The 26,454-nt window shown below is 54.5% G+C and overlaps 3 protein-coding genes across 5 annotated transcripts; 1 reads left to right on the top strand and 2 right to left on the bottom strand.

The window, feature by feature from the left end:
- Nucleotides 1-215: 215 nt before the first annotated feature.
- On the bottom strand, nucleotides 216-5,743 carry SPEF1 (sperm flagellar 1). 3 transcript variants are annotated; one of them, XM_012755239.3, is made up of 8 exons: nucleotides 3,486-5,743; nucleotides 2,329-2,440; nucleotides 1,839-1,995; nucleotides 1,611-1,650; nucleotides 1,403-1,463; nucleotides 1,122-1,245; nucleotides 893-996; nucleotides 216-655 (listed from the first exon to the last, which is right to left on the bottom strand). In XM_012755239.3, the coding sequence occupies exons 1-8, from the start codon at nucleotides 3,592-3,594 to the stop codon at nucleotides 373-375; spliced, it is 990 nt and encodes a 329-aa protein (XP_012610693.2). In that variant the 5' UTR covers nucleotides 3,595-5,743; the 3' UTR covers nucleotides 216-372. The 3 variants fall into 3 exon arrangements, with proteins under 3 accessions (XP_012610693.2, XP_075867084.1, XP_012610694.1); XM_012755240.3 differs by having other exon boundaries at nucleotides 570-996; XM_076010969.1 differs by lacking the exons at nucleotides 1,839-1,995; nucleotides 2,329-2,440; nucleotides 3,486-5,743 and having other exon boundaries at nucleotides 1,611-1,757.
- Nucleotides 5,744-6,135: 392 nt separating this feature from the next.
- On the bottom strand, nucleotides 6,136-8,883 carry CENPB (centromere protein B). Its single transcript, XM_076010968.1, has 2 exons — nucleotides 7,091-8,883; nucleotides 6,136-6,355 (listed from the first exon to the last, which is right to left on the bottom strand). Exons 1-2 carry the CDS (start codon nucleotides 8,782-8,784, stop codon nucleotides 6,190-6,192), a joined length of 1,860 nt encoding a protein of 619 aa, XP_075867083.1. The 5' UTR covers nucleotides 8,785-8,883; the 3' UTR covers nucleotides 6,136-6,189.
- Nucleotides 8,884-16,254: 7,371 nt separating this feature from the next.
- Nucleotides 16,255-25,803, top strand: CDC25B (cell division cycle 25B). The gene is made up of 16 exons (XM_012755123.3): nucleotides 16,255-16,605; nucleotides 17,494-17,615; nucleotides 18,215-18,266; nucleotides 20,105-20,146; nucleotides 20,286-20,322; nucleotides 20,550-20,672; nucleotides 20,766-20,888; nucleotides 21,026-21,160; nucleotides 21,588-21,668; nucleotides 21,786-21,962; nucleotides 22,131-22,226; nucleotides 22,720-22,782; nucleotides 22,930-23,028; nucleotides 23,246-23,379; nucleotides 24,246-24,357; nucleotides 24,520-25,803. Exons 1-16 carry the CDS (start codon nucleotides 16,406-16,408, stop codon nucleotides 24,658-24,660), a joined length of 1,737 nt encoding a protein of 578 aa, XP_012610577.2. The 5' UTR covers nucleotides 16,255-16,405; the 3' UTR covers nucleotides 24,661-25,803.
- Nucleotides 25,804-26,454: the final 651 nt, after the last annotated feature.

Genomic DNA, 26,454 nt, shown 5'->3' with positions numbered 1-26,454 from the left:
GAAGTCAGGCTGTCATAGTGCACAAAACTTGACCCCTGGTGATACCATTAACCTATCAAGCAGTAGCCACAGAGGGCCCAACCACCCACAATATAAGACCCACTCTGGGTCCACAGAGCTCTTTCACCCAAGGGGGTGGAGGTCAAGGGGAGCAGGAACATTCTGCTCTCAGGGATCCAGGCGGAAAGAGAAGGCAGACACAGGAAACAGAACACAGCAGTTACTTTAATGGTGACAGCCCTGTCTCATATCCTCCAAATGCTCCCAATAGTACCCCATGGGCGGAGGACGATTGATCCAGGCTGGGCCTACGTCCTCCCTGCTCCTCCTGGCTGAGCCCACTACTCACTGCTGTGGTCTCCGGCCCCCATTTCAGTCCCTGGTGAGCTCCCATGAAGGGTAAGGGAGCCCGTCGGCTGCCCAGGGCAGCTCCCCCCATGACTGAGGGCATGGAGAACTAGCCTGGATGGAGACACCGCTGTCATCAGAGCTGGCTGGGGACCCGGTTCTGGGGATACAGACCAAGCCATGGGACCGCCCCCCAAAGGCCAGCGCTGGGAGCTGCAAGGCTGGGCCCCAGGTGTTGGATACTGCTTTGGGGGCTTTGCCAGGTCTCTGCACGTGGCTTCTGGGCTCTGGAAAGCGGTCCATTCTCCTGACCCGGATGGAGTGGAAGGAGGCAGCTCAGTCCCAGGCCTCTGCTCCAGTGTCCTGTCCCGCCGCCCCCCAGGCTCACCCATCCCAAGGTACGGGGGACTCCCGCCCCGAGAGGCTTGTGCGAGCAGCAGGCTCCGCCCTCCCAATCGTCTGTCCGTCGGTGGGTGGGTCGGTCGCTGCGTCTGGGCTCTGGCGGCTAGTGGGGCGACCCAGCGTGGTCCCCGCGGCAGCTCACCGCTGTTTACGCTCCACTTGCTGGAGCCGCCTGGAGAGGTCGTCGATGCGCACGTTCTTAAGCTGGAGCAGGTGCTCCAGGCGCCTGACCTTCATCTGCAGGACCTGGGCCGCGCCGCGCAAAGGTCAAGTCCAGCAGCCTGCTCCCTCCTGCCCCCGCCTCTGCAGGTCCCCAAGCCCAACCTCACACCCCATCCCCAGCCTTCCCAGTCCTCCTGGCGCGCCCTCACCTGCACGGTCTCCTGCGAGGCCAACAGCTCCTGTTCCTTTTCAGCGATCTGGAGGACGAAGCTTGGGTCGCCCTGCAGCGCCTGGCTATACCCGGAAAGCCGGGGCGCAGGTGGCCGAGCCCCCCTGGGGTGGGAAGCAGCTTAGCGGAGGCCTGGACCTCGGGCCTCACCCTCACCTTCCAGTACCCTCCACCTTCCCCATTTTCCCCCCCAGTTCCCCCTCCAGCCTATACTGGGGAATCACCAAGCCTGATGAAGTCAGGAACTGCCAGCTTCTTTACCTGAGCTGCTCCCCTCCCTGGGGGTCGGGGGCACCTTCACCTCGGGCCTTCTGGGATAAACCTGACGTAAGGCAAGTGGAGGAGTGACCATGCTGGAGTCCCATTCTCCGGCTCCCCGTCCGCCGCCACCTCCCACCCTCGCAAGCATTAGGAAGGAGGACAGGAAGAAAGCTCCTCCTGGGAGGGAGAAACGGAAAAGCCACCTTACCCACATCCATGTAGCCACTGCCATCCTGGGGAGCCAGCTCCTGAAAGAACCCCCGTGGTCCACTGTGAGCCTGAGCTCAATCTCCCAAGGGAGACCCCATGTTCTTTCCGCTATCCCTGAGGCCAGGCTCTCTTTAGCCAGGCACCCCTCCCCCACACAAGGCGGGGCTTTCGGCTGTCTGGGAAGCACCGCCCCCCATCCCCAGCAGAAGTTAGAGAGGGGTGGCACCTGCAAGGAGCCCGAGCCCTGCTTCCTGCGCCTCTGCCGCTCCTCCAGGCGCTGCCGCAGCGGGATGAGCACCAGCTCCACAACGCCGGGGGCGCACTGCGCGATCTTGCGCATCACGTCGTCCGGTACCGAGAAGTTCAGCTTGTTCAGTACTTTCCTGGTGGGTAGAGAAAGGGATGGGGAATAAGGAAGGGGGAACAGTGGTCGCCGTCCTGAGTTTGAGTGCTGCAGCCCTGGGGGAGTGAAGGGCACCGCATCTGAGCCCCCAGGCTTGGGTGTGCCTAAGTTCCTTGTCTCCTTCCCAATAAAAGAGTTCCTTGATTTTGTTACCAGAATGATTCTGTCTGTGTTGACCCTCCCCACCCTGCCACCAACAATCTCAGGCTGGGCAGCCAAGACCACAAGAGATGCAGGAGCTGGGGCAGCCCTTTCTAGGAATCCAGGGTGAGGGGCTGGAGTCGCCTGCTGCAGCATCCAGGCATTCTGCTACCTGTTCAGGTGACTCCAGTTGCTGAGCTTCTGCTGGAGAGAGTTGGCAGGGACATAATTGTGCATCTCCACCATCTTGGGGAAGTAAAACTTGACGACCTCTGCAACCAGGACTGAGGGAGTGAGAGTAAACATGGAAGGTGGGAAAACGGGTAAGGAAGAAAGGGGTGAAGAGAAGAGGGGTGGGGTGAGATGGGAAATTGGGCATGGCAAAGTGTTGGAACCCAGAAATCGAGATCAGTGATCAGGTAGAGGAGACTCAGTCTCCAGCATACCTCAAAGGAGCTGCATCCCTTCCCCATTAACTCAAGGCATGGGAAAACTGAGATCTCTGATCCTCCAGCAGAGAACGAGTCTCCAAGAGAGACTTTCAGGAGCCCAGGGCCCCACCCTAGCAATTCACATGGATGCACATGTGCACATGTGTGCACACACACACACACTCCAACACCAAAGTCACACTCACACAAGCAGAGACATATGTGATAAGATCTCCCTACAGATAGACACATAGGGCAGAAAGTGTAGACACGCAAAATAGGTACATCGTAGACCAAATACATAGGCACACTTGTAGAACACACACATAAGCACAGAAAGTCACATGTGCACATAGCCTCCCCAAATATACACATACAGAGATGCATACTTCTGTCATTGAAAGCCCAGGAGACAGTCCTAGAAACACAGACACATAAACACATAATCACAAAGAAACACATATGCATACAAGACCTCGCCAGATACACACAACATGTCAACACACATATGAACACACACATGCTCAGACTCCCACAAGACAGACATATAGAACACACAGCAATGAGTAAGCACGTACAGAAATACACAAATACTTATGCAGACACATATTTTAGTCATTAAATTCCCTGGATCCCTCCGGTCAGAGAGACACACTCCTCACATGCACACAGGATAGAACATGTAGACATACATATGCACATGCATTGTTCACACACAGGTGCAAATAGAAAACACACACAAGCACACACTTCTACAACTGAAGTAAGTCCCAGGAGACACATCCTCCCTAAACCCTTCTCCCCCTCCGCGCACACATGCACAAAGAGACAGTATGCACACAGACCCATTACACACCTACATACAGGACAGAACATGTAGACACACAGGGGCGCACACCTCCGTCACTGAAGTCCCGGGAGAGGTTTCGCTTGGGCCGGGACAGAGGGATGTTGTCTACCCACAGGTAGAGCTGGTGCAGCGCCTCCTCGTCCACGCTGCTCGCCATCGGCACCCTCCGCAAGCCTAAACCGTTCCAGCCGTGTAGCGTCCAGCCTCAGCCTCACGACCCCTCAAGCGACTCCTCTGTAGCTACTACAGTAGCCCAGACCCGCTTCTGCCTCCCCAACCCAGAGACTCACGTCCCCGCTGGGAGCGGCCATATTGTTTTCTGAAACCATGGCAACCATCCCCGACTGGCCTGGGAGCATGGCATTCTGGGAATTGTAGGGTGTTTTTTTTGTTGTTTTTTTGTTTTTTTTTTTTCCCCTGGCTACCTCCTGTCAGGCCCCAGCTTGGAAAAGACGGTTAGGTGTCCTTGCTTTCTCCTCCTCCCTAAGAAAGCATTACTTCTGTGCCCATGCCACCTGCTGACCAGCCACTGACCCACTGTGGAACCTGCCCAAACCAGTCAGGCCCCCAGAACTCATGCACCAGCACCCCCAAGGATGGGATCCTTCCTTCTTCTGGGCCCTGTCAGTCCCAAACAAAGGCAGCACCTCAATGTTTGTCAGCTTTATTGGGGATCCACTGTTAATGATATGCTACCCATCTGGACTGTGTGATAGTCTCTGTGATGGTGATTCCTTGCTAGGTCCCTCACCAAAGTTTGTGCTTATAGGGCCATCGCCACTCCCCCTTCCCAGCAGAGTCCCAGTGGGGCATTTCATATGCAACCCAGACTCCCAGGGAGAACACCAGAGCTCAAGGCCAGTACCTTGTGCAAGTCATTTAATTTCTTAGCTTTATTTTCTCCTTCGTGAAATGGGGATGGTTCTCAGACCTGCTTGTCCCAATGGGGTAATGGGAAAGAGCTTTACAAATGAGCAAAATGTTAATATTTATAGAAGACCTGTATTTGTATGGGAACTGGGTGAATGGAAGTGGGTCTAGGTACAGAAGCAGCGAGAGCTCCTGTAGACACCTCCACATCTTGCATCTTTCCCTAAGGAGCTATTCTTCCACAGATTAGGATTTGATTTCAGTACTCAGTTCCATTTCAAACCAGCACTACTCTTAGGAGAGTTAGGAATATGGTACCCCACTTTGTAAAGGTGTACTTTTAGAGCCAGCCTAGGGAGAAAGCTTGCTTCCATCGCAGACTAATGATGTGCCTCTGGGCACATTACTGGACCTATCTGTGCCCGTTTCTCATGGTTTTATCCACCTCACAGGGGTTTTGTGAGCATCTAAAGTGTTTAGCACAGAGCCTGGCACGCAGCAAGGGCCCTATTAGCATCAGCTGGTGTTATCATTAATGAGACAATCTCAGTTCCACAAAAGAGGTGTTCTCTTGGCAGAAGACAAATGCAAGTAATTTGCCTTGTTGGAACTTGAGGAAGGGACCTGGGCTGGCCTGGGGCACCTGGGGGTGGTGGCCACTGCTCCCTCCTTCTCACTTCAGAGCAGTCCCGAGGTAGGTTGGACTTTCTTACAGCTTTCTGGTCTCCTCCAGGGCTCGGACTGGGGAGAGATGTTGATGGCAAGAGGAGTTCCAACTACTTTTTGTTGTCTTTTAGTTTCAAAACCTTCAAGGCCTGGAGGGGATCCCTGAATGCCAGAAGTGCAGAAGGCCAAGAGTGGAAGTCACCCCATCTTGTTCTAAACTCATGCATAGTGGCCTTACCTTTCTAGAAGAGACCACACCCAGGGCAGGCAAGGGACAAAAGATGACCTGGGTATTCCCCACTTAACATTCCAGAGTTGGGAGAGGAAAAACTTGGTGGCAAAGGTGGGGGCAGGAACCACAGAGGTGATGTGCCAGCCCCAGGCGAGGTGGGAAAACCGGTTTGGGGCCCAGAGCTGCCAGCTCTGCTCAGGCCCAGGCCCTCCCCTGGCTGGAACCGCTGGGGCCTGAGGGCCCCAATGAGGAAGGGTTAGAGAGGGAAGGGCTGAAGAGGCCTGTCCTCACCTTTGGACTGGGGGGACCCCATGGAGGGCGCCCCGCAGGGAGTTACCAACTCTCCCCAGCCTCTTGGGGCTGCAACCTGTTCTCAGCAATTTCACCTTCCTCCTACCACTGCCTCCAGGGGTGGCCACCAGGCTTGGAGATGCCAATCACTGAAAGGCCTAAAGGGCTCCCTCTTAAGGCACAAAAGGCAAACCAAAGAGTGCCCCATATGTTCCTCCAAACTCTAACCTGAACTCCAAGAGCTGCCCAAATAAATACCCCTTTCTTTCTGTCCTGGCCCCACACCTGCAAGCACCGTTTAAAACCAGCCTAGGTAGGCCTAGTCCCCAGGTGCATATTGTTCGATTTGGCCCAAAAGAGACTACTGGCTCCTTCCCTCCTGCCCCAGCTAAGTGACCCCAAGCTTCTCTCTAACTCCAAAGCAGAGCAAGGCTAGGTTTCCTCTAACCCGCCCTCAGGCAGGTACATTGAAGTCACCTTCCTCCCCAAGCTTCAATAACATATAGATATGGGTGTTGAGAGCTCCCCCTGTCCCCTTAACACTTGCTTCCATGTCCCACCACAGCAAGGACCAAAGGGAACCGGGAAAGAATGTGTCCCCCAAGACAGACGCAAGCCCAGACCATGAAGGATGCACCCTTGGCTGTTAAAATGTTCACCCCCACAAAAGGGGAGTGGACAGATTTATTGAATTCAAACTGGGAAAGGAGCAGCTGGATGGCTGGACTCTGGGCCCAGCCCCAGGCCCCTCTGCCCAGGATGGCCCCCTGCCAGAGAGGGAGAGGCATGGGGCCTGCAGCCGCTCACCAGGGAAGCACCCACTGTCACTCCCCTGGAGGACCTCTTGGAAATCTCCAATCTGGAAAGAAAACCAAGGGCCAAAGTCACATGGACTGGGCCAGAGAAAGGAACTGGGGAGGTGGAAAGCAGGCAGAGGCGGGCTCAGGAGCCCATGGTTAGACTGTGCTTCTCAAGGCGGCCCAGGGGTGGGGATGGTGGCTGCCAGCCTTTCAGGGGCCTAGGCTGGACCTTCCTCTGGAGTCCTTCCCAGAATGGCTTTGGGGTCCCCCCCACCAAAGACCTGGTGTGGACGGCAGAGGGGAGAGGCACTCTCCGGCCAGGAGCTTCCAGGGCCCATCCCTGGCTTCTGCTGTGGTTAGTCCACTGAGGGCACGGTGTGGTAGCACCGGACAGCTCCCCACCCACCCCACCGGCTCCCCTGAGCCCAGGGGCAAATGGGGAGGAAAGAGGACTCTGAGAAAGAGGCAATAAGCAGGCAGTGAGGCTGACCTCAGCCCCGGGCCCGACCGAGGAGACTGGGCCTGCCCCAGGGCCAGGGGAAGCATTGCTAAAGGATCTGGGGCTCCATACTCTGGCTCCATCCATAGCAGGTGCCCAGAGAGTCCTCTGCCCTGGGCTGCTGCCACCAATCTGGGTTGGGGCATGGCTAGGCCCGGTGACTCAGCTTTGATGTCCGAGACCCCGAACTCCTGCCTGCCTGGCATGGTTCTTCCTAGTCACGTGGACCAGATCATGTTCCAAGTGGAGGATGTGGCTCTGCACACGGTCGTCAATGGGGAAGGAGGTCAGATACCTCTTGACCATGGCAAAGTAGGCCATGGCCTCCCCGAAGCTGGGTACAGGCACCTCATCACCATCCTCCTCATCATCTTCATCGTCGTCTTCCTCATCCTCCTCTTCATCATCCTCCTCGTCCTCACTGTCCGACTCGGAGTCCTCCCCACCTTCCAGGAAATGGAGAGTAGGGCACTGGGCCTCCTCCTGGGCACCGTAACCCCCAAAGCTGCCACCAGCTTCCACTACTCCCTGGGCCCAGTCCTCAGCCTCCAAGCCCTCGGAGGAGCTCTCCTCCTCCTCTTCCTCCTCATCTTCATCACTGTCATCAACATCACCCTCTTCCTCCACCTCCTCTTCCTCCCCCAACTCCTCTGCTTCCCCCCCTTCCTCCTCCTCCTCTTCCTCCTGGCCTTCCTCCTCCTCCTCCTCCTCCTCCCCTTCACCCTCCTCTTCTTCCTCCTCCTCTTCTCCTTCCTCATCCTCCTCCTCTTCCTCCCCTTCACTCTTGAGGGAAGTGGTGATGGTGGCATGAGGGCCACCTCCAAAGCCAGCCTCACGAAAGCAGGCGGCTATGTCCGAAGGCTCCACTGCCTGCCAGGCCGCAGCCACGAAGTGCAGGGCCTCCATGAGGCCCAGCTGCAGGCCTGAGTGATCCTGGCTCTCTAGGGCGGTCATGGCCTTGAGCAGCATAGCCTGGCGATAGTGGCCCTTCACCTGTTGGACCACTCCCCGCTCCAGCGGATGCACGGTGCCCGGTGGGAAGAAGGCCAGCTGCACATGCCGCAGGCCCGAAGTGTCCAGGGACTGGGCAGCCAAGCGGCCAGCCAGCAACAGGACCCGTCGAGACTCTGCAGCCATTCGGGTGTCCAGGGCCTTCAAGTACTTGGCCAGGGCCTGGGTGGTGACACCACCCTTAGAGTTGGCGGTGTAGTCGCAGGGCAGGCCGGCTTGGCCGGCACGGGGCTTCGCAGACTTGCCGGCCACCAGCGGGGACAGCTTTTCGCTGCCATCGGCGTTGGCACACAGCAAGACGCTCAGGCGCTGGGTGGCCTGGCGCTGCCGTCCGTCGCCTCCAAACAACCCCTTGGCCTGGTCGGGCAGGAAGTCGTACCATAGACTGGTCTCGGTAGCGCTGAACACGTCCTGCGAGGCATAGCCCTCGGCCACCGACGGTGGCTGCTCCTCTTGAGCGTGCCAGGCCGTCATGCCCCCGCCGCTGCCCTCTGAGGGCACCGCGGCCGGGCTAGCAGGCGCCGCTGGGGTCCGGGGGGTAGAGTTTCGCGCCCGGGCGCGGGCCACGCCACTGCAGGACACCACGCCGTGGCGCCGGCGGAAGCGGTCCAGCCAGCCGTTGGAAGCGGTGAAGTCGTCCATGCCCAGCTCCTCGGCTATGCGCAGCGCCTTCTCCTTGAGGATGATGCCCTTGACCGGCAGGCCAGCGGCGCGGATCTGCTGGAACCAGGCGATGAGCAACCCCTCCAGCTTGTCGTAGGGGGACAGCTTGTTGGTCTTTCGGCAGGTGGAGGCCACCCCGTACTTGCGCTCCGACGCCAGGATGGCGCGCTTGTTCTTCAGGATGGTACTCAGCGTGGACGGTGGGATGTTGAAGCGCCGCGCGATCTCGCCCTTGCGCAGGGTCGGGTTCTGCTCCACCTCCTGGATGATGCGCGACTTCTCCCGGAACGTCAGCTGTCGCCGCTTGGGGCCCATCCCGGCGCGCCCCCCGCCCCGGGGCCCGGCGCCGCCGCCCCGGGGCGGGGGGCCCGGGCCCGCGGCGGGGGGCACCTGGCGGCCTCTCCCGCCCGCCCCACCCGAGACAAAGCGGCTCGCGGGCGCGGCAGCCGGGCGACGACCCGGCCGGGCCGGGGCACCTCCGGGGGCGCCGGCGGGCGCGGCGGCGGGCGGCGGGCGGCGGACGGCGGGCGCGGGCGAGAGCGGGCGGCGCGGGCGCGGGAGGTAGGAAGTGCCGCGGCGCGGGGAGCTGGGAGCGCGGCGAGCGGGGCGGAGCGGGTGGAGCGGGATCTCGCGGGAAGCGTGGGGACGCCCGGCGCCGCCTCCTGGCCCTCCGCGCCCACCCCCTTCCCGCCGCCCCGGACCTGCCGCTGGAGGGCGCTGCGGTCTGCGGGAGCGGCCGGCGCTCGGGCGTCCGGCTACGGGTGGGCAGAGGCGCGGGCGGGGACGCGGTGCATCGCCACGGCGCCAGGTAGACAGCGATTTGTTGCTTCGAAAGAACAACCACCAGATTGTTGTTTTTTTAAATTAAGGTACAAATGACCCACATTTTGTGCAGAAACTGAAAAATACAGAGCACTTTCACACCAGCACCTGGAAGGATGCACAGGTAACATTTTGATACATTTCCTTCCAGTCTTGTCTCTAGGCGCATGCAGTTTTCTTTTTTAAAATAAACTGTATAAAACTGGCATCAGGCTGTATAGACTGGCATCTCCTGCTGTTTTACCTGGCATCAAGTGATGAGAATTTTGCCATATCGGTAAATATCATTGCCAGCATGCTTGTTAATGGTTGCATATTGTTCCAACTATAAATGAGCACTAATCTATGTAACTTATTGTTACACATTTAGGTTATTTTTATCAGCAACAAACACTAAGTTGTAAATCTATTTTATGATGCTAATGACATTTTAAAAGTTCTAGTAATCCCACAACACTGTAACATCTTGGTGCTTTCTGGGCTTTACCATGCATATAGTCATAAACGTATGTGGTTGCATTTACAGAAATAACATCATGTATATACATAAGCATGAATCCCTGAAACCTCTTCCTCCTGCACCAAAACATAAAAATGCTAAGTTCTTAAAACAATGAATGCATAGTGGTGTTTTCAAAAATCTCTTAAAGCCACATGAGGGGGAACTCATGTAGTAGGCAGAGGAGAAGATGGTGACCCAGGGGGACAGATTGAGGATCTGGGGCTGGATGAAGCTTCAGGTGAATGGGTGTAGACAAAGAAGAAAAGAGGACCAAGGACAATACCCTGGGTGCTCCAAGATTAAGGGCTCAAGAAAGGACCAAAAAGACTCATGAGGAGCCTCCGCATTGGTAGAAGGAAAACCAGGCCGGTATGGCATTCTGGAAACCAAAGGAAGAAAGTGTAACTCATGGCTATTTTAGTGCAAATTTCTCTTTTCATGTTTATCAGCCATTTGAATCCTGAATCTTCTAGTCACATCCTTTGCCCATGTGTTTATCTTTTTCTTGACTTGTAGGAGTTCTTTACATACTGTGAAGATAAAATCTTTGTCAAATATATTGCAAATATTTTCTCCCAGTTTGCCACCACTTGTCCTTTAACTTAGTTTAGGGAGTCTTTTGAATATGAAAAGTTTTTAATCTTCAATCTGCCAATTTTTTCCTAAGTTGCTTCTGGGTTTTGTGTCTTACTTAGGCCTTTCCCATGCCTAAAATAAAAAAGATAGTTTTCTAATCTCAAGATTTGAAAGAGTATGTGGGAGACTTTTTCCAATAGGGGCCCCAGCAGTGCTTGGCCCAAGAGGGGTGTGTGGTCACTGTGCAAAGGTGAATGTAAGATTACCTGGCTGTGGACTCCTTGCCATGCATCTTCAGGAAACCTGTCTCCATTTTGCAGGTTTCATCCATGTGCTCCTGCCTTTCTACCCACTTTGGCTTATATTCAATGGGTGTTTGGGTGAATGGATTATGGGTGGACTTTTTTTCTATTTTGCTGAACTTCTAAGTCTTCTTTAATAAGCAAGTACTACAGCCCTTTAAAATGACAAGGAGAATGGAAAGCTTGCTGAGGGGCACGAAGAACTGCTTTGGGCAGCCTGGGTCAAGAGGAGAGAAGGTGGACTGTGGGTCCACCTAACAGTCCTAACAGTGAAAAGTTGGGGCTTACAGAAGGAGGTGGGAGATGCCAGGGCTTCAGATAGATTGCTGCCGGAAATGGTCATTTGAAAGGCAATGGAAACAGGCCCTGTGTACTGCTACAGGCAGTGTGTAGACTGGGTGTATGGAAATGGCTATGCTATCAGCACATGTATGTGTCATCTTTTCTGTCCTGGAAGTGGCTTTCTGTCCTGGAAGGGGCTGAGCCAATGTCCTTGGTGTGGCACAAAGGAGAGCCTAGAAATAGAAGACACTGTGGATATTTTGAGTGGTGGTGTGGGGGGGAACAGATGCAGTTGGCAGGAAGGAGGGTATCCAGCCATTTGGGAATATCTGTAGGGTTCCAAGAGAAACACCTCATCTCTCCTCCAGACCCCTTAGAACATGTTTCAAAAAAAAGCAAAAAGGTATATTGAGATATATTTCACATGCTATACAATTCACCCACTTAAAGTCCACGATTAAAATGTACAACTCACAGACATGTGCAACCATCACCACAGTCAATCAATCTTACAACATTTTCATCACCTTGGAAAGAAACCCCGTACCCTTTAGCTATCATCTCCCTATTCCTCTCACCCCCCATCCTAAGCAACCACTAATCTACTTTCTGTCTATAAGTTTCCCTGAAGATTTCATATAAATGGAATCATGTGTGTCTTTTATAACAAGGTTTATTTCAAGGTTCATCCACAATGTAGCATGTATCAATACTTCATTCTTTTTTATGGCCAAATAGTATTCCATCATATGGATTTATGACATTTTGTTTATCCATTCCTCAGTTGGTAGACATTAGGGTTGTTTCTACCTTTTGGCTATTATGAATAATGCTGCTATAAACATTTGTTTACAAGTTTTTTTGTGTGGCCATATGTTTTCATTTCTCTTGGGTATATACCTAGAAGTGGAATATGATAATTCTATGCTTAATCATTTAAGGAACTGCCTGATTGTACTTTTAATTAATCAAAAAATTATGAAGTGAGAAGTGACTTAAAAAAAAAAGAAAAATTATACTTGTTAGTTTCTTTAAAAAATATTTTAAAGTACAGAAAATATTGAGAATAAAAACATTTAATCACATTTAATTCCACCAGAATCAAAGAATATCCTTGTAGAATATCTTCCATACATAGTTTTTAATGGGACTACACTTGGTATAATATTTTGTAGCCCATATCATAAACATCTTTTCCTGTTAATGAACAGCTACATCAGTGAGTTTCACACTTCTTTAACTCTAGGAACCCTTTGTTCAAAAGACCATTTTCTGGGGTCCCAATACATAATCATTCAGTAATCAATAGTTCCTTATTGAGCTCCTGCCAGATGTCAGTCACCCCTGCACTGCCTGTTCTCCTTAAAGGCTGCAGGGACTGCACAACACAGACTCCCCTACTAAGGAGCAATGACTCAACAAACATACATTTGTGTGTACGTTTATCATTTCCTTAAGAGAAATCCCAAGAATCCCAAGATCCAATATTTGGATCAGTGGCCAACCTTGAGCTCAAGCCCATGCAAGGTGCTGAGAAGAGGAAAGGGAGGTGAATGACTTGGTCTCTTTCCTTCAACAGCTCTGTCAGCTTGAAGAGATGAGATTCAGGAAAGGAAAAAGGAAATTGTTTTTGTTTTTGTTTTTGAGACAGAGTCTCACTTTGTTGCCCAGGCTAGAGTGAGTGCCGTGGCATCAGCCTAGCTCACAGCAACCTCAAACTCCTGGGCTCAAGCAATCCTGCTGCCTCAGCCTCCCCAGTAGGTGGGAGGCTGGTGGGAGGTGCACCACCATGCCTGGCTAATTTTTTCTTTTTTTTTTTTTTTATTCTTTTTTATCATTTTTCTTTTTATTTTTTTCTGTTCTTAGTTTATGTAATTTTTTCTGTATATATTAGTTGGCCAATTAATTTCTTTCTATTTTTATAGAGACGAGGTCTTGTTCTTGCTCAGGCTTGTTTCGAACTCCTGACCTCAAGCAAGCCTCCCGCCTTGGCCTCCCAGAATGCTAGGATTACAGGCGTGAGCCACCGTGGGGGCCTGAAAAGGAGATTTCAATACTTAACACATTAACTGCCGTATCAGTTGTATGTAACTCATGCTAGTTTTGAGCCTGAGACCTTGCAAAGCACAACCTGGGCAAAACCCTGCAGTTGGTTCATGAAAATCTTACTTGTTGATGTTCTTATTGTTACAATTAATATTGACAAATTAATTCTAAAAACGTGGATTAAAAGAATAGTAGTCAATACATTTTGTTTTTCATTAAATTAGAAAGGATTGTTTTATTTTTGAAGTTTTTATCCTATTTTTGTAATAAAACACCATGGCCCCAGGGAATTGTTTTTTTTGTTTTTTTTAAGTGTGGCAGTCAATGTGCTAATGCTGTACCAGCCTGGAATGTTTCTACTTAGGAATTCATTGTGTAGGCAGCACGCAGACATGTAAGGGCATACTTGCTGCATCACTGTAAAAGCTAATAACCTAAATGTTCAGCATTAGGATCTTAAGTAAATACATACCATTAAGGTAGTAATATGGATCTATCTTCAAGTAAAATGAAGAAAGAAAGGTGGAGAACAGTGTTTCATAGGCTGTTTGTATACTCTACAGTGTAGGCATACATATACTTACTTGTCTGTATATATCTGCACTGTTTAGTATGGTAGCCAGTAGCCCCAAGTGGTTACTGAGCCCTTTAAATTTGGCAGGTGCAAATTGAGATTTGCTGAGAGTGTAAAATGCACATTGGATTTTTAAAAATTTAAATGTTATATTTCTTAATATTGTTTTTCTTTTTTCTTTTTAGACAGCCACAAAAGCTGTGATATACACTGGATTTTGAAGACTTGGTATCAAAAAAATTTAAAATATCTCATTCATAATTTTTATATTGATAACATGTTGAATAGTGTTTTGAATATATTACATTAAATATTCAAGGCAATTTCATGTTTCTTTTTGCTTTTTTAAATGTGGCTACTAGCAAATTTTAAATTGTGTATGTAGCTTGCATGTGCAGCTGCCATTATGTTTCTGTTGGCTAGTTATAGACTATCTTCAGAAGAATGTGCAAAAAATTTATACTAGTGGCTGCCTCTGAGGAGGTGTGCTAAAGGTATGGGGTGGGGTGGAGGACTGACTTTTCACTGCCTTTTGTGCCATTTGAATTTTCTTCTTTTTCTGAATTATTGGTACCATGTGACAATTTTTAAAAAGCCATTTAACATGTCACAAGCCATGACAGAAAAGGCACCAGAAAAGAAGTTAGTACCACAAAGGAGATGGCTATCTGGGAACAGGATTGGAGAAGCAGAAGAGATTTTGGAAACAAGAGGTAATGTTTCCTCCTCTTCTGCCACGGCTCACAGTCACACTAGATCCCCTTAAGGACCCTAGACACGTGATGTGCACAGCCCACAAGTGTCCTAACCAGGGTCTGGCTGGATGGGAGGAGTTGGTCGTCTTATTATGATGGATGCAAATGGATGGATTTATTTATGGATGGATTTATTTTTATGGGCTAGTTTCTTTGTTTTAATTGGGCACATAATCTATGATCTAATTGGCAAAAGGAGATGAAGGAAGACACAGAGTAGATATGTGGGATGCTATGGAAGGACCCCTCCCCTCACTGGCCCCCAAATGACCTTCTGACTGTGGGATTTCAAGGGATTCAACAGTATAACCCTCTTGTTCCCCCTGCCCCCCACACCCCCTGTGGAGATGTGTGTGTTCAGGTGGGGGGATACCTGCTGAGCTAATCTTGAAAATGCAACCTAAAGGGCAGTTTTATTTCTGGTCTTTGGGGTGGGAGGCCTCACAGTGGTAATTCTCCCCTCTCCCTCAGGCACTAAGGGCAGACACATCCTCCACAGTGACTTAGTGGCTGGAGGTCGGGAGCATGACCTCTGACCCGGGACGATGAACGGAAACCCAGCCCTGCCCAGCCCGCAGGACAGCGCCTGGCACAGCACAGGAGCCGGGCAAAATGTTCACAGAAGGAAAGGTCAAGCTTCCCACCTTGGTCACCCCGCTCAAGTGGGGTTAGGGTCTTCACATCTGATGGCTCACCCAAGCCCCCCATCACCAGGCCCTCCCTTTGGCCACCCTTATGGGGTGCACCTTGGGCCGGGATGGTTGGGACTGCGTGGGAAGGGGTGCGAGGCTCCCCGCTGCTCCTGCGTTGCTGCGCTGCCCTTCGCCCGCCTGGAAGGCACCCCTTCCCTGGGGAGACGGGATACAAAGGCTTTCGGGTGCAGCCTTCCTGGTCTCGCTCCAGGAAAACGAGCTCAGCTGGAAGGTGATTAGATAATTAGAATATCCTCAGTTTAAACTATTGACAAATTCAGCCTCCCTGGACATCAAAGAAACACCAGTTAAACAATACGGTGCCATTGGCGCCAAATTAGCCAAACCATCAATGGGCGTGATAATTCCATGACTGGGTTCTCTGGTCGCTGACACCTTTCTCAACTCCTAGGGCAGAACCGTTAGAGCCTCTTCTAGGTCTGCTGGAGAAAATTTGGCCCTTTGGGGTAACATCTAACCTAGGGGGCCCCAGAGAGGCCGGTCAGTTCCCGCTTGGGGCCCCCACTGCCAGCCCACCTCCAGCGCCGGCGGCCCCGCCGGCAAATTGCGCTTTGCTGCTGCTCGGCGCTGCCAGTCGCGTGGGCAGCGAGGCTGCGGGGTCGAAGGCTCCTAAATGCGAGGGAATCCTGGCCCCACCACTTGCTCAACCGCGTGACCTTGAACGAGTTAATGAACTTCTCCACGCCTCAACGTCCCAGTCTGTAAAATGGAATATCTAACGCAGACCGTACGGCGCAGCTGTGTTTAGCAAACTTCCGGGCGCAGGGTGGAGCCTCTCACGGTCCCTACTTGTGATCGATGATCGTTCGAGATGTTAAACAGTAGGGGGTCCTTCTGAAGCCACCCTAGGGGGCTGTCATCCTCTGCGAGCGTGTAGCTCCAAACCAAGTCGCGAGAGGCGGAATTCGGGAGGCCGGGATCTTCACGCCCGGGAAGTGGGGGCGAGGAAGATGTGCCGGGACGTGGGATAAACCCCAATTCCTCCGCCCCACCCTAAGCCTGGAAATCCAGCCTCCGAGCTCTTCCCCGCGGGCCCCGCCCTCGATCCCGCCCTCCTCTAACCCGCGCCCCCATTGGTGGCGTCCGGCGGCGCGGCCGCTGTTATTTTTCGAATATATAAGGAGGTGGAGGTGGCAGCTGCAACTAGAGACTTTCTACACTGGCGCTTGAACCCCGCGTCCCTTCACCCCTCCCCACCCTCCCCGCATCCCTGTCCCTCGCTCCCGGCCCCGCTGCTCTTCCTCCCTCCCTCCCTTCCCCCCACCCCCGGCCCGCTCCCTCCCTCATCCCAGCCAGCTGTGCCCCGCGTCTGTTGGTGGCCCTGTGCCTGGCCCTCCAGCCAGCCTCCTGCCAGCCCCGCCGCGATGGAGGTGCCCCGGCCGGAGCCCGCCCCGGGCTCGACTCTCAGTCCGGCCGGCGTGCGCTCTGGCGCCCAACGTCCGGGCCACCTCCCGGGCCTCGTGCTGGGATCTCATGGCCCCCTGGGGTCCCCAAAGCGCGCGGCCGCTTCCTCGCCCGTCACTACCCTCACCCAGACCATGCACGATCTCACCGGGCTCGGCAGGTAGGACACCCCACGGAAGCTGGGTGTGGGGTGAGAGGCCCGGACTAGGGTCCTGGGCCTCCTGGGAGACTGTGCGTGGGAGCTGAATCCAAGAGGTGGAGTGGGGAGGCGTCCCGTGCAGAGCAGAGGGACGTTCTTGGCCCCAGGGTTTGGGCTGAGACCGGGGCTGTGCTGCTCACGCTCTCCAGGTGACCTGCTCTTGGTCTGTAAGAGCCTCTTTCCTCCTACCCCATCGTGCCTCCACCAAGCTGCCTCCCTAATCTCTGCCCAAATAGCCACATTTTGCCCTAGGCTGGGGACCCCAAGTCTGGAGGGGAACTTTTGAGTGGCAGAAGTGGGGTACTCACAGGCCCCTTCCCCTGCTCCTGCTCCCTCCATCCAGCTTGCCTTCAGGGCTAGGAGTTTACACTGAGCTGATCCCTCTGGTCTGTGCTAGGTTGTCCCGGCTGTAATAGAGACCCGGGTCTTGGCCATTCCTTCAGGGAGGCACGTGGGTAGGTGGGGGTCTAAAAGTTTAGGGGAAGACTCTCCCTGGCTGCTCTGCTAACCCACCAACCCCCAGGCCAGGCTCATTGCTCTTGCCCTTGGCTCACCTTCCGCTGCACCTGGGAGGACCTTTGCTAAACCAATCAACAAAGAGAAGACACTTTAGGGCCACTGTAGAATGAGCCTGCCTTGACCTGACAAGAGGGTCTGACCCTGGGGCCATGGCCTCCCTGGTGTGGTGTTGCTCAGTTCTTCCCTCAGTGGGCGGAGCACCTCGCTGGGGCTGTGCAGAGGCTGAATGGGCCCATATCAGAGGTGGGTGGCAAGTGGGAACATGGGCCTGCCAGCCCGAGAGCACCACCTTTACCTTTCTCCTTTCCTGGGTCCCTGCTCCCTTGCCAGCGAGACCCCAAAAAGCCAGGCAGGGAGCCTGCCCTTCCACAGCCGGCTGGCATGCCTATCCCTGTCGCGACGGGCATCTGAATCCTCCCTGTCGTCTGAGTCCTCTGAATCTTCTGATGCAGGTGAGGTGCCTGGGGAGGTCCACGCAATGCCAGGAGAGTTTGCGGGCTACTTGGGCCCCTCCCAAGTGATATGATCAAATAAACATCCTTCCCACAACCCCTTCTGAGCCTCACTACACCCAACCCAGACTGGCTGAGTGGGTGGCAGGGTGGGGCCCTCTGCAGGGGACGAGATCTTACCTATTTAAAACTACGCCAAAGTTGCTAAACCGCAGCCCCACCTGGGAAGCACAGAGGGCTGAAAGTTGGTCTTTAGAATATTTTCTTAGTCTGTCAGTTTTTCCTAAGTCATTGTCTCTTCTAGAACAGATTGTTTGAAATTATTTTAAACCAGTTCAAGAAAAATGCTTAGCAAGCACTGTGGCTTAAAAACATGTATAAAGAGATTTCTGTCGTGCACAGGGAATGGAGGCCTATACCACTTGGAGGATGGTTCAGTTTATCAGCCCTCACGGTCCGTGGTTAGGTTTTTATTTCATTTTTTAATGTGTCAAAATCCAAAATGGAAAATTTTTTCCATCCTTCTTGGGATATAGTGGGAGGGGGGTAATATATAGAAGATGCCACAACTTTCAAACTGAGGTGCTCTGTTCCCCCAGGTCTCTGCATGGATTCCCCCAGCCCTATGGACCCCCAGATGGCGGAGCAGGCGTGAGTAGAGAAGGGGGAGTCCCTACTGCCAAGGAGTGGGCACCTGCCTTCGGGAATCCTAGTTCTAACATAAACTCACCAGGGAGGCCTGGGAAAATGGACAGACCCTTCAGGAGCCCCACTCAGTGACCTTCCCAGGCCTTGACATTCTGCTCTTTGTCCCAGAGAAGGGTCTGCTGTCATGGGAGCCAACTGAGAGTGAGCTAAGGGCCAGCGATGGTGGGGACAGTGGCCACTGGGAACAGCAGATACTTGACTCCAGCTAGCCTTTGTCTTGCAAGAATGCAAGCCCAGTCTATATCCTGTTTTTATTTTTTGCCTATACCCATTTTTTTTTCTGTGAAATATCACAATTTAAAAATATGTTCCAAATAACTCAAAACTTTAACTCACTTTAGGCCAAACAAAACCCAGTTGCCTGCAGACTGATTTGGCTGTTGGCCCATCAGCAATCTCTGGCATCAATGACACGAGGCCCTCTGGCCAGCCCCTGGGTTAGGCCCTTTGGGACAGGGAGTAGACAGAGAGCTGGTGGGCTCTGCTCTGGACAGATGCCTCCTCCTTGGTTGTATGGGGCATAGGTAGTGCCTTCCGGAGCACAGCTGTTCCCATCCAGCTGTTAAGGCCTGAGCAGGGGGAGCAGCTGCCAGCCATTAGTAGAGACAGCTGGGTATGCCCAGCCTGCGCTGGGGAACTATGGCTTTGTGCTCAGGGCAGTGACTGTCTTGCTTCCCACTGCCTTTGATCAGACTGGGCTGGGCTGCAGAGTTTGGTCATAAACAGGAAACAGAGAGAGAATTGGGTGGGGGTGGAAGGGACTGCAGGTTGCTTTTTGGTGACAACACTGAGCTGTTCCTTGCCTTACCCCCAAGGCCAGGTGCAGATTGGAAACCAAGCCAATGAAATTGGTCATCCCTGATGCCAGGTTGGCTGGGCACAGCACACAAAACCCCCCCAACACGGGGGAAGGCATCCCTTTCATTCCCTTGACACTTTAGCCCTGAGCGCCCCCCCCCCCACCTTTGCACCTGCTTTGACGGTTATACAGAGTTTCTCGGAAAGAAGCCAGCGTGTATGTGTGTGTGCATAGATGCACAAAAGCTCCGGGTGGCAGGTGGTCTCTGGTGACATAGCTGGGGGGCGGGGCCTATATATAGCAGTGTATGCCCCATTCTCAGAAGGAACATCTGTTGGAATTCCTTGCCTGCTGGCCTCTTCTAAGGCAGGAGGAGGGGCTGGGATAGGGGCTGGGTCCTGGAAAATTCCACAGGAGGGAGGAGAGGATATGACCCTGCACATTTGTCACTAGGGGGTTTGCTGTGACAGACTAGGGCTGATCTAGGGGAGGCCTACAGCAGGCCCCTGTCTGAGGGGAGCCAGGCCAGCCCCTCCCAAGGGGAGGGAAGCTCAGCTTTGGTATCCAGGCCCTGGAGACCCCCACATTGCTGGGTGCCACAGCCTGTCATCATGGGACGGATGGATGCCTTTCCTGGCGGCCATATGGCCCTGCTGAGGTGATTTGCATACAGGTGGAAGGCCTGCGTGCAGGCTGGTGAGACTGTTGCCTTGGTGACGCCTCAATGACCCTGTGACCTACCCCAGCTGTCTCCATCACTGCCATTCTCTGGGCCCTCTTCTATTCAGGGCAGCCTTTAAAATCCAAACTGCCCATCTTCTCGCCCCCTCCCTAATACCTGGGCCCCACTGAGAGTGGGCATTCTTCCTCCTGCCCTCCCTTTCCCCTGGCCTGAGCCCTGGGCCTTGTGGATTGGGGACCTGGTGCTGGGTGTTGATAGGTGCAGGTGAGGATGGGTTGCATGGACCGTTCTTCATCCTAGGTTTGAACAAGCCATCCAGGCAGCCAGCCGGGTCATTCGAAAGTAAGTGCTCCCAGACCTCCTCCACCTACCTCGGGCTTTCCCCCAGGGCGTGCAGGGCTCTGGTGTGACAACGGGGCATCCAGTATGCTCTCAGTCCCTGCCCTGTCTCAACCCTCACTGCCCCCGTTTCCTTCTGCAGTGAGCAGTTTGCCATCCGACGCTTCCAATCCATGCCGGTGAGTGTCCTCTGCAGCCCCGCAGGAGGCTCAGGCATGCTGGCCAGGCATGGGAAGGAGCACCTTCCAGAGGGTGGATTTGATGCAGCCGGTGTCCTCCATCTACTTGGGTTTCCCTGGTCTACTCGGGAGATGGGGGAGTTGGAGGAGGTGTGGAGAAAGTGGGGCCTGGGCTGGTGCCAGAGGAACGCAACCCTCAGCGCCTGCTGCCCTGCCTGGCTCTCTAGGTGAGGCTGCTGGGCCACAGCCCCGTGCTGCGGAACATCACCAACTCCCAAGCGCCGGACGGCCGGAGGAAGAGCACGGCGGGCGGCAGAGCTGCCAGCGGCTCTGGGGACGACAAGGAGAACGTGCGCGTCCAGAGGCCGGGATGGGAGAGGAGGGGGCATGCCAGGGTGGTTCTCTGGCACTTAATGACCCTCCTCTCCCATCTTACCCCACAGGATGGAGTTGTTTTCAAGATGCCCTGGAAACCCACCCACCCCGGCTCTGCCCGTGCCCTTGCAGAGTGGGCCAGCCGCAGGGAAGCTTTCGCCCAGAGGCCAAACTCGGCCCCTGACCTGATGGTACTGCAGGAGGGCTGGCCCCTCGCAGCGGCTTTGGGAGGAGGCCGCCTGGGGGAAGGGGAGAGTGGTCCCAAGAGCCCCCAGAAGAATGGGGGTGTCCCTACCCCTGAGTCAGTGCCTGTTCATCACTCCGACAGTGTCTCAACCCTGAGCGGAAGATGGAAATAGAAGAGCTGAGTCCCCTGGCCCCACGCAGCCTCTCCCTGACCCCTGCCAAGGGGGATGCTGAGGAAGATGATGGATTTGTGGACATCCTAGAGAGTGACTTGAAGGTAAACAGCCTTGCCCCGCCAGGTCTCCACCTTCCCCTCCCTGGGATCTCCCAAAGGAAGAGAGCTCTGAGCCCCTGCAGCAAGACTGTGACCTCATTCCAGGGTCAGAAGAGGAATTCAAGGTAACTGAGGCACAGGCTGACCTCTGGCCAGTCAAAGAGCAGGTGGCTGGTGCCGCAGTAGGGGCAGGATGGGCAGGATGGGGGGGCTTCTCAGAGTTCAGTGAAAGCGCCAGCAGCCAGTGGGTTGCTGCAGCTCCTTGGATCTTGGAGGGGCTGACTTGTGTGGAGGAGCCGGCAGGGCCAGGGTGGGCTGCCGGCTTGGGGTTTATGGGGAGAACAGGGAAGGCTGTGCTGGAGGATTGGGGAGTGGAGGGGTTTGGCCTGTGCCTGTGGGTGTGACCATATCTTTGCTGATTGGGCCTCAGGATGATGATGCAGTTCCCCCAGGCATGGAGAGCCTCATTAGCGCCCCGCTGGTCAAGACCTTGAAAAAGGAAGAGGAGCAGGTGGGCCTCTGGGGTGGCCCCCCATGGAATATGGAGGGGTGGGGTCCTACCCCGCTGGTGGGATTTGAGGGGTGGATGGGTGCTGGGCATTCTGACCTAACCCGCTGTCCCTGCCAGGACCTTGTCATGTACAGCAAGTGCCAGCGGCTCTTCCGCTCGCCATCCATGCCCTGCAGCGTGATCCGACCCATCCTCAAGAGGCTGGAGCGGCCCCAGGACAGGGACATGCCTGTTCAGAACAAGCGGAGGAAGAGCGTGACCCCTCCGGAGGAGCAGCAAGAGCCCGAGGAACCTGTGGGTGCCTTTCTCCTGGGGCAGGGCTGTTGCTGCCCACCTTGGGCATGTGCCTGGGCTGCCACCCCCTTGGCCGGGTTTGTGGCAGAGGGTAGGATGCAGGTGGCAGCCTGGGCGTGGCCATGAAAAGAGGCACTGACCCTGGCCTCCATCTGCCTCACCTTCCAGAAAGCCCGTGTCCTTCGCTCGAAGTCCCTGTGTCATGATGAGATCGAGAACATCCTGGACAGTGACCACCGTCAGCTGATTGGAGATTACTCCAAGGTAGCAGCGCCCGGCCTCTTACTCACTGTGGCCCTAGCCCAGGAATGGCTTCAGCCCCTCCCTCTGTCCCCAGAGGCCCCCTTTCCTTTGTCATTTGTATCTTTTCATCCTTTGTCCTCATGAAGACTCCTCCCTCTGGCTCTCCTTGTCTCCTGACTCTGTCTCACATCTGTCCAGGCCTCCGTGGTATCTCAACCTTGGAAAACATTTCCAAGCTTGGAGACTCTTCATGCCCGTGCTCAGGTTTGGCAGAGTGTGAGGACAGAAGTGGAGAGTTCTCTTCCACACCCCTCCTCATCCTGCTCCCTTCCCCCTGGAAGGCTATTCCCTGGGGGTCAGACCCTAGAGGCCCCCTGGGTTGCCATGGGAACCAGAGCTGAATTTGGAGGCCAAAGCAGGTGTGGCCTCTGGGCTTGGCAGTGAAAATTCCTTTTTTTCCAGACTCCTAGTCTTACCAATTTCACTTTCTCCTCTCTCTCATCCCTTCCCTCAGGCCTTCCTCCTACAGACGGTGGATGGAAAACACCAGGACCTCAAGTACATCTCACCAGAAACAGTAAGCAGCCTTGGGCCCTTTTCTAGGTGCATCTGGGCCCACTGTTCAGCCCTTCACCTTCCCTGGGGACGGGCTGCATGGACTAGGTCAGAGGAAGGGCTAGGGCCAGCCTGACCTGCTGGGACCGACCCCCATGACCTCCTACAGATGGTGGCCCTGTTGATGGGCAAGTTCAGCAACATCGTGGAGAAGTTCGTGATTGTGGACTGCAGATACCCCTATGAGTATGAAGGCGGGCACATCAAGGTGAGGTGGGGTGATGGGAGAGGCCCTGAACGCCCCACCTGGTTCAGATGCTTCCTCTGCCGAGAGGGTGAATCGATGGAGGGCGGGTGCACCTTCTCCTGGGGTAGGATCCTGCCCAGCAAGAGGTGAGGTCATCTGCCTGAAAGATGGGGAACACAAAGGGAGGGTCTGCCTCCCTGGCCCAGGGCTGTGGCCTGAACCCCAGTTCCTCTGATAGAGTGCCGTGAACTTGCCCCTGGAGCGCGATGCCGAGGCCTTCCTGCTGCAGAGTCCCATCATGCCCTGCAGCCTGGACAAGAGAATCATCCTCATTTTCCACTGTGAATTCTCATCCGAGCGCGGGCCCCGCATGTGAGTCCCAGCTCTGCCCGGCCAGCTCGTGTCTGCCCCGGCCTTCTCTGGCTCGCAGTTGCTGGAGCCCCTGGGATGGCCAGAGATGCAAACCCAGCCTGGGCTGCATCTAGGAGATGGTGCCTCTTGCTGCATCTAAGGGCCCTCTCCTGGTCCTCAGTGATGCGGACCCTTCTAGTGTTCCATGCTGTTAGGTCCCCATTGGAACCCTGTTCTCTTGGCGTCCACAGCAGTGCAGCCCTCAGCTGAGCTCCGTCTCCTAAGCCTCTGCTCTGCCTGGCCATCTGTCCTCTCTCTGCCTCCTCTCCTGGGTGGCCACTGGGCCATCTGCCTGCTAATGGCTCTCCTGCCTGGCCTCACCTGTGTGCTGGGAATCTGTACCCAGATGCTCCTTACAGAGTCCTTATCCCTGCTGCCTCCCCTCTTCTCCAGGGATTCCAGCATGTGGTACCCACCTCCACCCATCACCAGGCTTGGTCTTGGGACCTTCTCCTCCTCCCTTCTTCTCCCCACCTCTAGTCCTTGCCACATCTTGGCCAGGAGACCTCCGGAATGTATCTCTTGAATTCGGTCCACTTCTCTCCTCTTCTGCTTCCTTCTTCCTGGTCCAGGCTACATGCAGATTGTGCAACTGCCTTCTAGAAACAGCACACCTTGATGCACCTCCTTCCTTCTATCCCTGCCAAGCTCTCCTATGCCCAGTAGCCAGACTGACTTTTTGAAAATGATCTATGGCTGACATTCCTATGCTCAAAAACTTTCTGAGGCTCCCCAAGGCCCTGGAAGGAGTGGGTGCAGGGAATGGGTCCCCTGGTGCACCCCCCACCACATGCCCAGCTCTTACCGCCCCCACCGTGCTGGTCCAGGTGCCGCTTCATCAGGGAACGAGACCGTGCTGCCAACGACTACCCCAGTCTCTACTATCCCGAGATGTATGTCCTCAAAGGCGGCTACAAGGAGTTCTTCCCACAGCACCCGGTACCGTGGGGGTGGGGGAGTCGGGGGCAGTCTCTGCAGGAGGGTGGAAGCAGAGGGAAGGGGGCTCGGCCAGGCTGTGCCCGAGGAGAAGAAGGGAGGGCTGGGTCCCCCAAAGGTGCAATCACTCCCCAGTATTGATGGGCCCCTCCCATCCTGCCCTAGAACTTCTGTGAGCCCCAGGACTACCGGCCCATGAACCACGAGGCCTTCAAGGAGGAGCTGAAGACCTTCCGCCTGAAGACGCGCAGCTGGGCTGGGGAGCGGAGCCGGCGGGAGCTCTGCAGCCGGCTGCAGGACCAGTGAGGCCACGGCAGTCCTGCCACCTCCCTTGCCTTGCGAGGCCTGGCGCCAGCGGCCCTGTGGATCTGCAGGGCCGAGGCCCTGCCGGTGCTATCCAGGGGACTGACGGCGTGGGTGTCCCGCCAGTCTGCTCCAGCCCCAGTTCCCATCTCACCCCAATCACGTTCCATATCCTGGTGGCGCCCACCCCACCCTGGAAGAGCCTGGCCTGTTAAGTTGGGTTAACACCAGCTTAAGGCAGTATTTTGTGTCTAGCAGGAGCCGTTTTGCTTCCTTGTTTGGGCTAACCCTTTGTCTCCCTGTGTCCAGAAGAGCCCTTTTGTGTATATGTCAGCTGAGGCTAGGGGACAGCCACCACCCCTGAGGATAGTTCAGAGCTGAATTTCTCCCTGGCCTGGGAGTCAGCACCCTGCCCTGGCTTCTCACCTGGCTAGGGCTGTCCCCAACCCTCTGCAGGAGTCATGGGTGTGTCTGTCATTCTGCCCCTTTCTCTCTTCCTCTCTCCTGTCCCTCCATATGAGCACTGCCTGCATAAATGTAAGCTCTTACTCTGTCCTGTTTCAGTGTTACCTGCATGCTCAATTTGTTTGTCTTTTTGCCCATCTCAGGACACTTTCATAGGCTGTGTAGGCTCCACCTGTCAAACATTCATTACCCACCTGGTCCCAGTTTTTTTGGCCCAGAACGGGATATTACTATCCCTGGGGGCTCCCAGGGCAAGGGCTAAAGCCTAAGTCTTGAGCCTGCTGGAAGCCCAGCCCCCACTGCTGTGAACCCCGGGGGCCTGACTGGTGAGAACTTGCTGCTGCTGCTTTGTTGCGGATGGACAGAAGATGGATGGACGGATGGATGGATGGATGGATGGCCGTGGATGCACAGTGCCTTACACACACAAACCAGGTGGAAACATTTTGGTGAGCATGGCAGCCTGCAGCAGGAATATATATGTGTCTGTCTGTGTGGACAAAAGTCTTTACACTTAGAGTTTAGAAATACTCAAGAGGAAATGTCACAGAAGCAGCTAAATTAAGGACTGAGCAACCTCTGGATTCTAAATCTCAAGATGGGGGAAGGGCTGTGCTTGAAGGCCCTGATGAGTCATCTGTTGGGGCCTTGGTTCAATAAAGCACTGAGCAAGTTGAGTAACCAGCGTTGTGTCCTGTGGGGCCCTTGACAAGACCACCGCCGACTCTGATGCCGGGATTGGGGTGGGGGGAGGTCAGGAGAGGCTGGGAGACTTCCTGGAGAGGGGATCTCATGCTAACCCTTGTGCCCCAAAGTCTTTCACCTCCTGCATAACACCCCTGCCAGGACTTTGGATTCAGCCCCCCCTTTCCCTCACCTGGCTACCCAAGCACTTCTGGGCTTATCCTTCCTGAACTCTGCACCAAAAGGCAAGAGTGACCCCATCACTCAAGGGTTGTCAGTGGCTCCCCATTGTCCTCAGGATAAACTTAAAGGACTCCTGGCCTTTTAGGAGTTGGGACCTCCTCAGACTCAAGAGAGTGACAAAGGGCTGATCTGGGAGAACAGGTCCCAGACCCAAACCCAGGTGTCTCTGAGGAAATCCCCTCCGAATACCACTGCAGATGACCTGCCCCCGCTACACACAAATGTGAGCTGTGACAGAAGCTTTGCCTAATACAGTGCACATACAATGTACGTCCAATGTGTGATTGTCTCTTTCTGTGAAAGTGCATCTATGTTCTGAAGTAGGGTGGTGATTGTCCCATTTTGCAGATGGGAAAATGGAGGCTGTTTCCTACCAGAGCAGCAAGAAGAGACTCCAGGTTCCCA

The sequence above is a fragment of the Microcebus murinus genome, chromosome 16, assembly GCF_040939455.1.
Source record: "Microcebus murinus isolate Inina chromosome 16, M.murinus_Inina_mat1.0, whole genome shotgun sequence".
In the NCBI taxonomy this organism is placed as follows: Eukaryota; Metazoa; Chordata; class Mammalia; order Primates; family Cheirogaleidae; genus Microcebus; species Microcebus murinus.
Note: the sequence above shows the minus strand (reverse complement) of the source record. Positions and strands in the feature narration are given on the sequence as shown.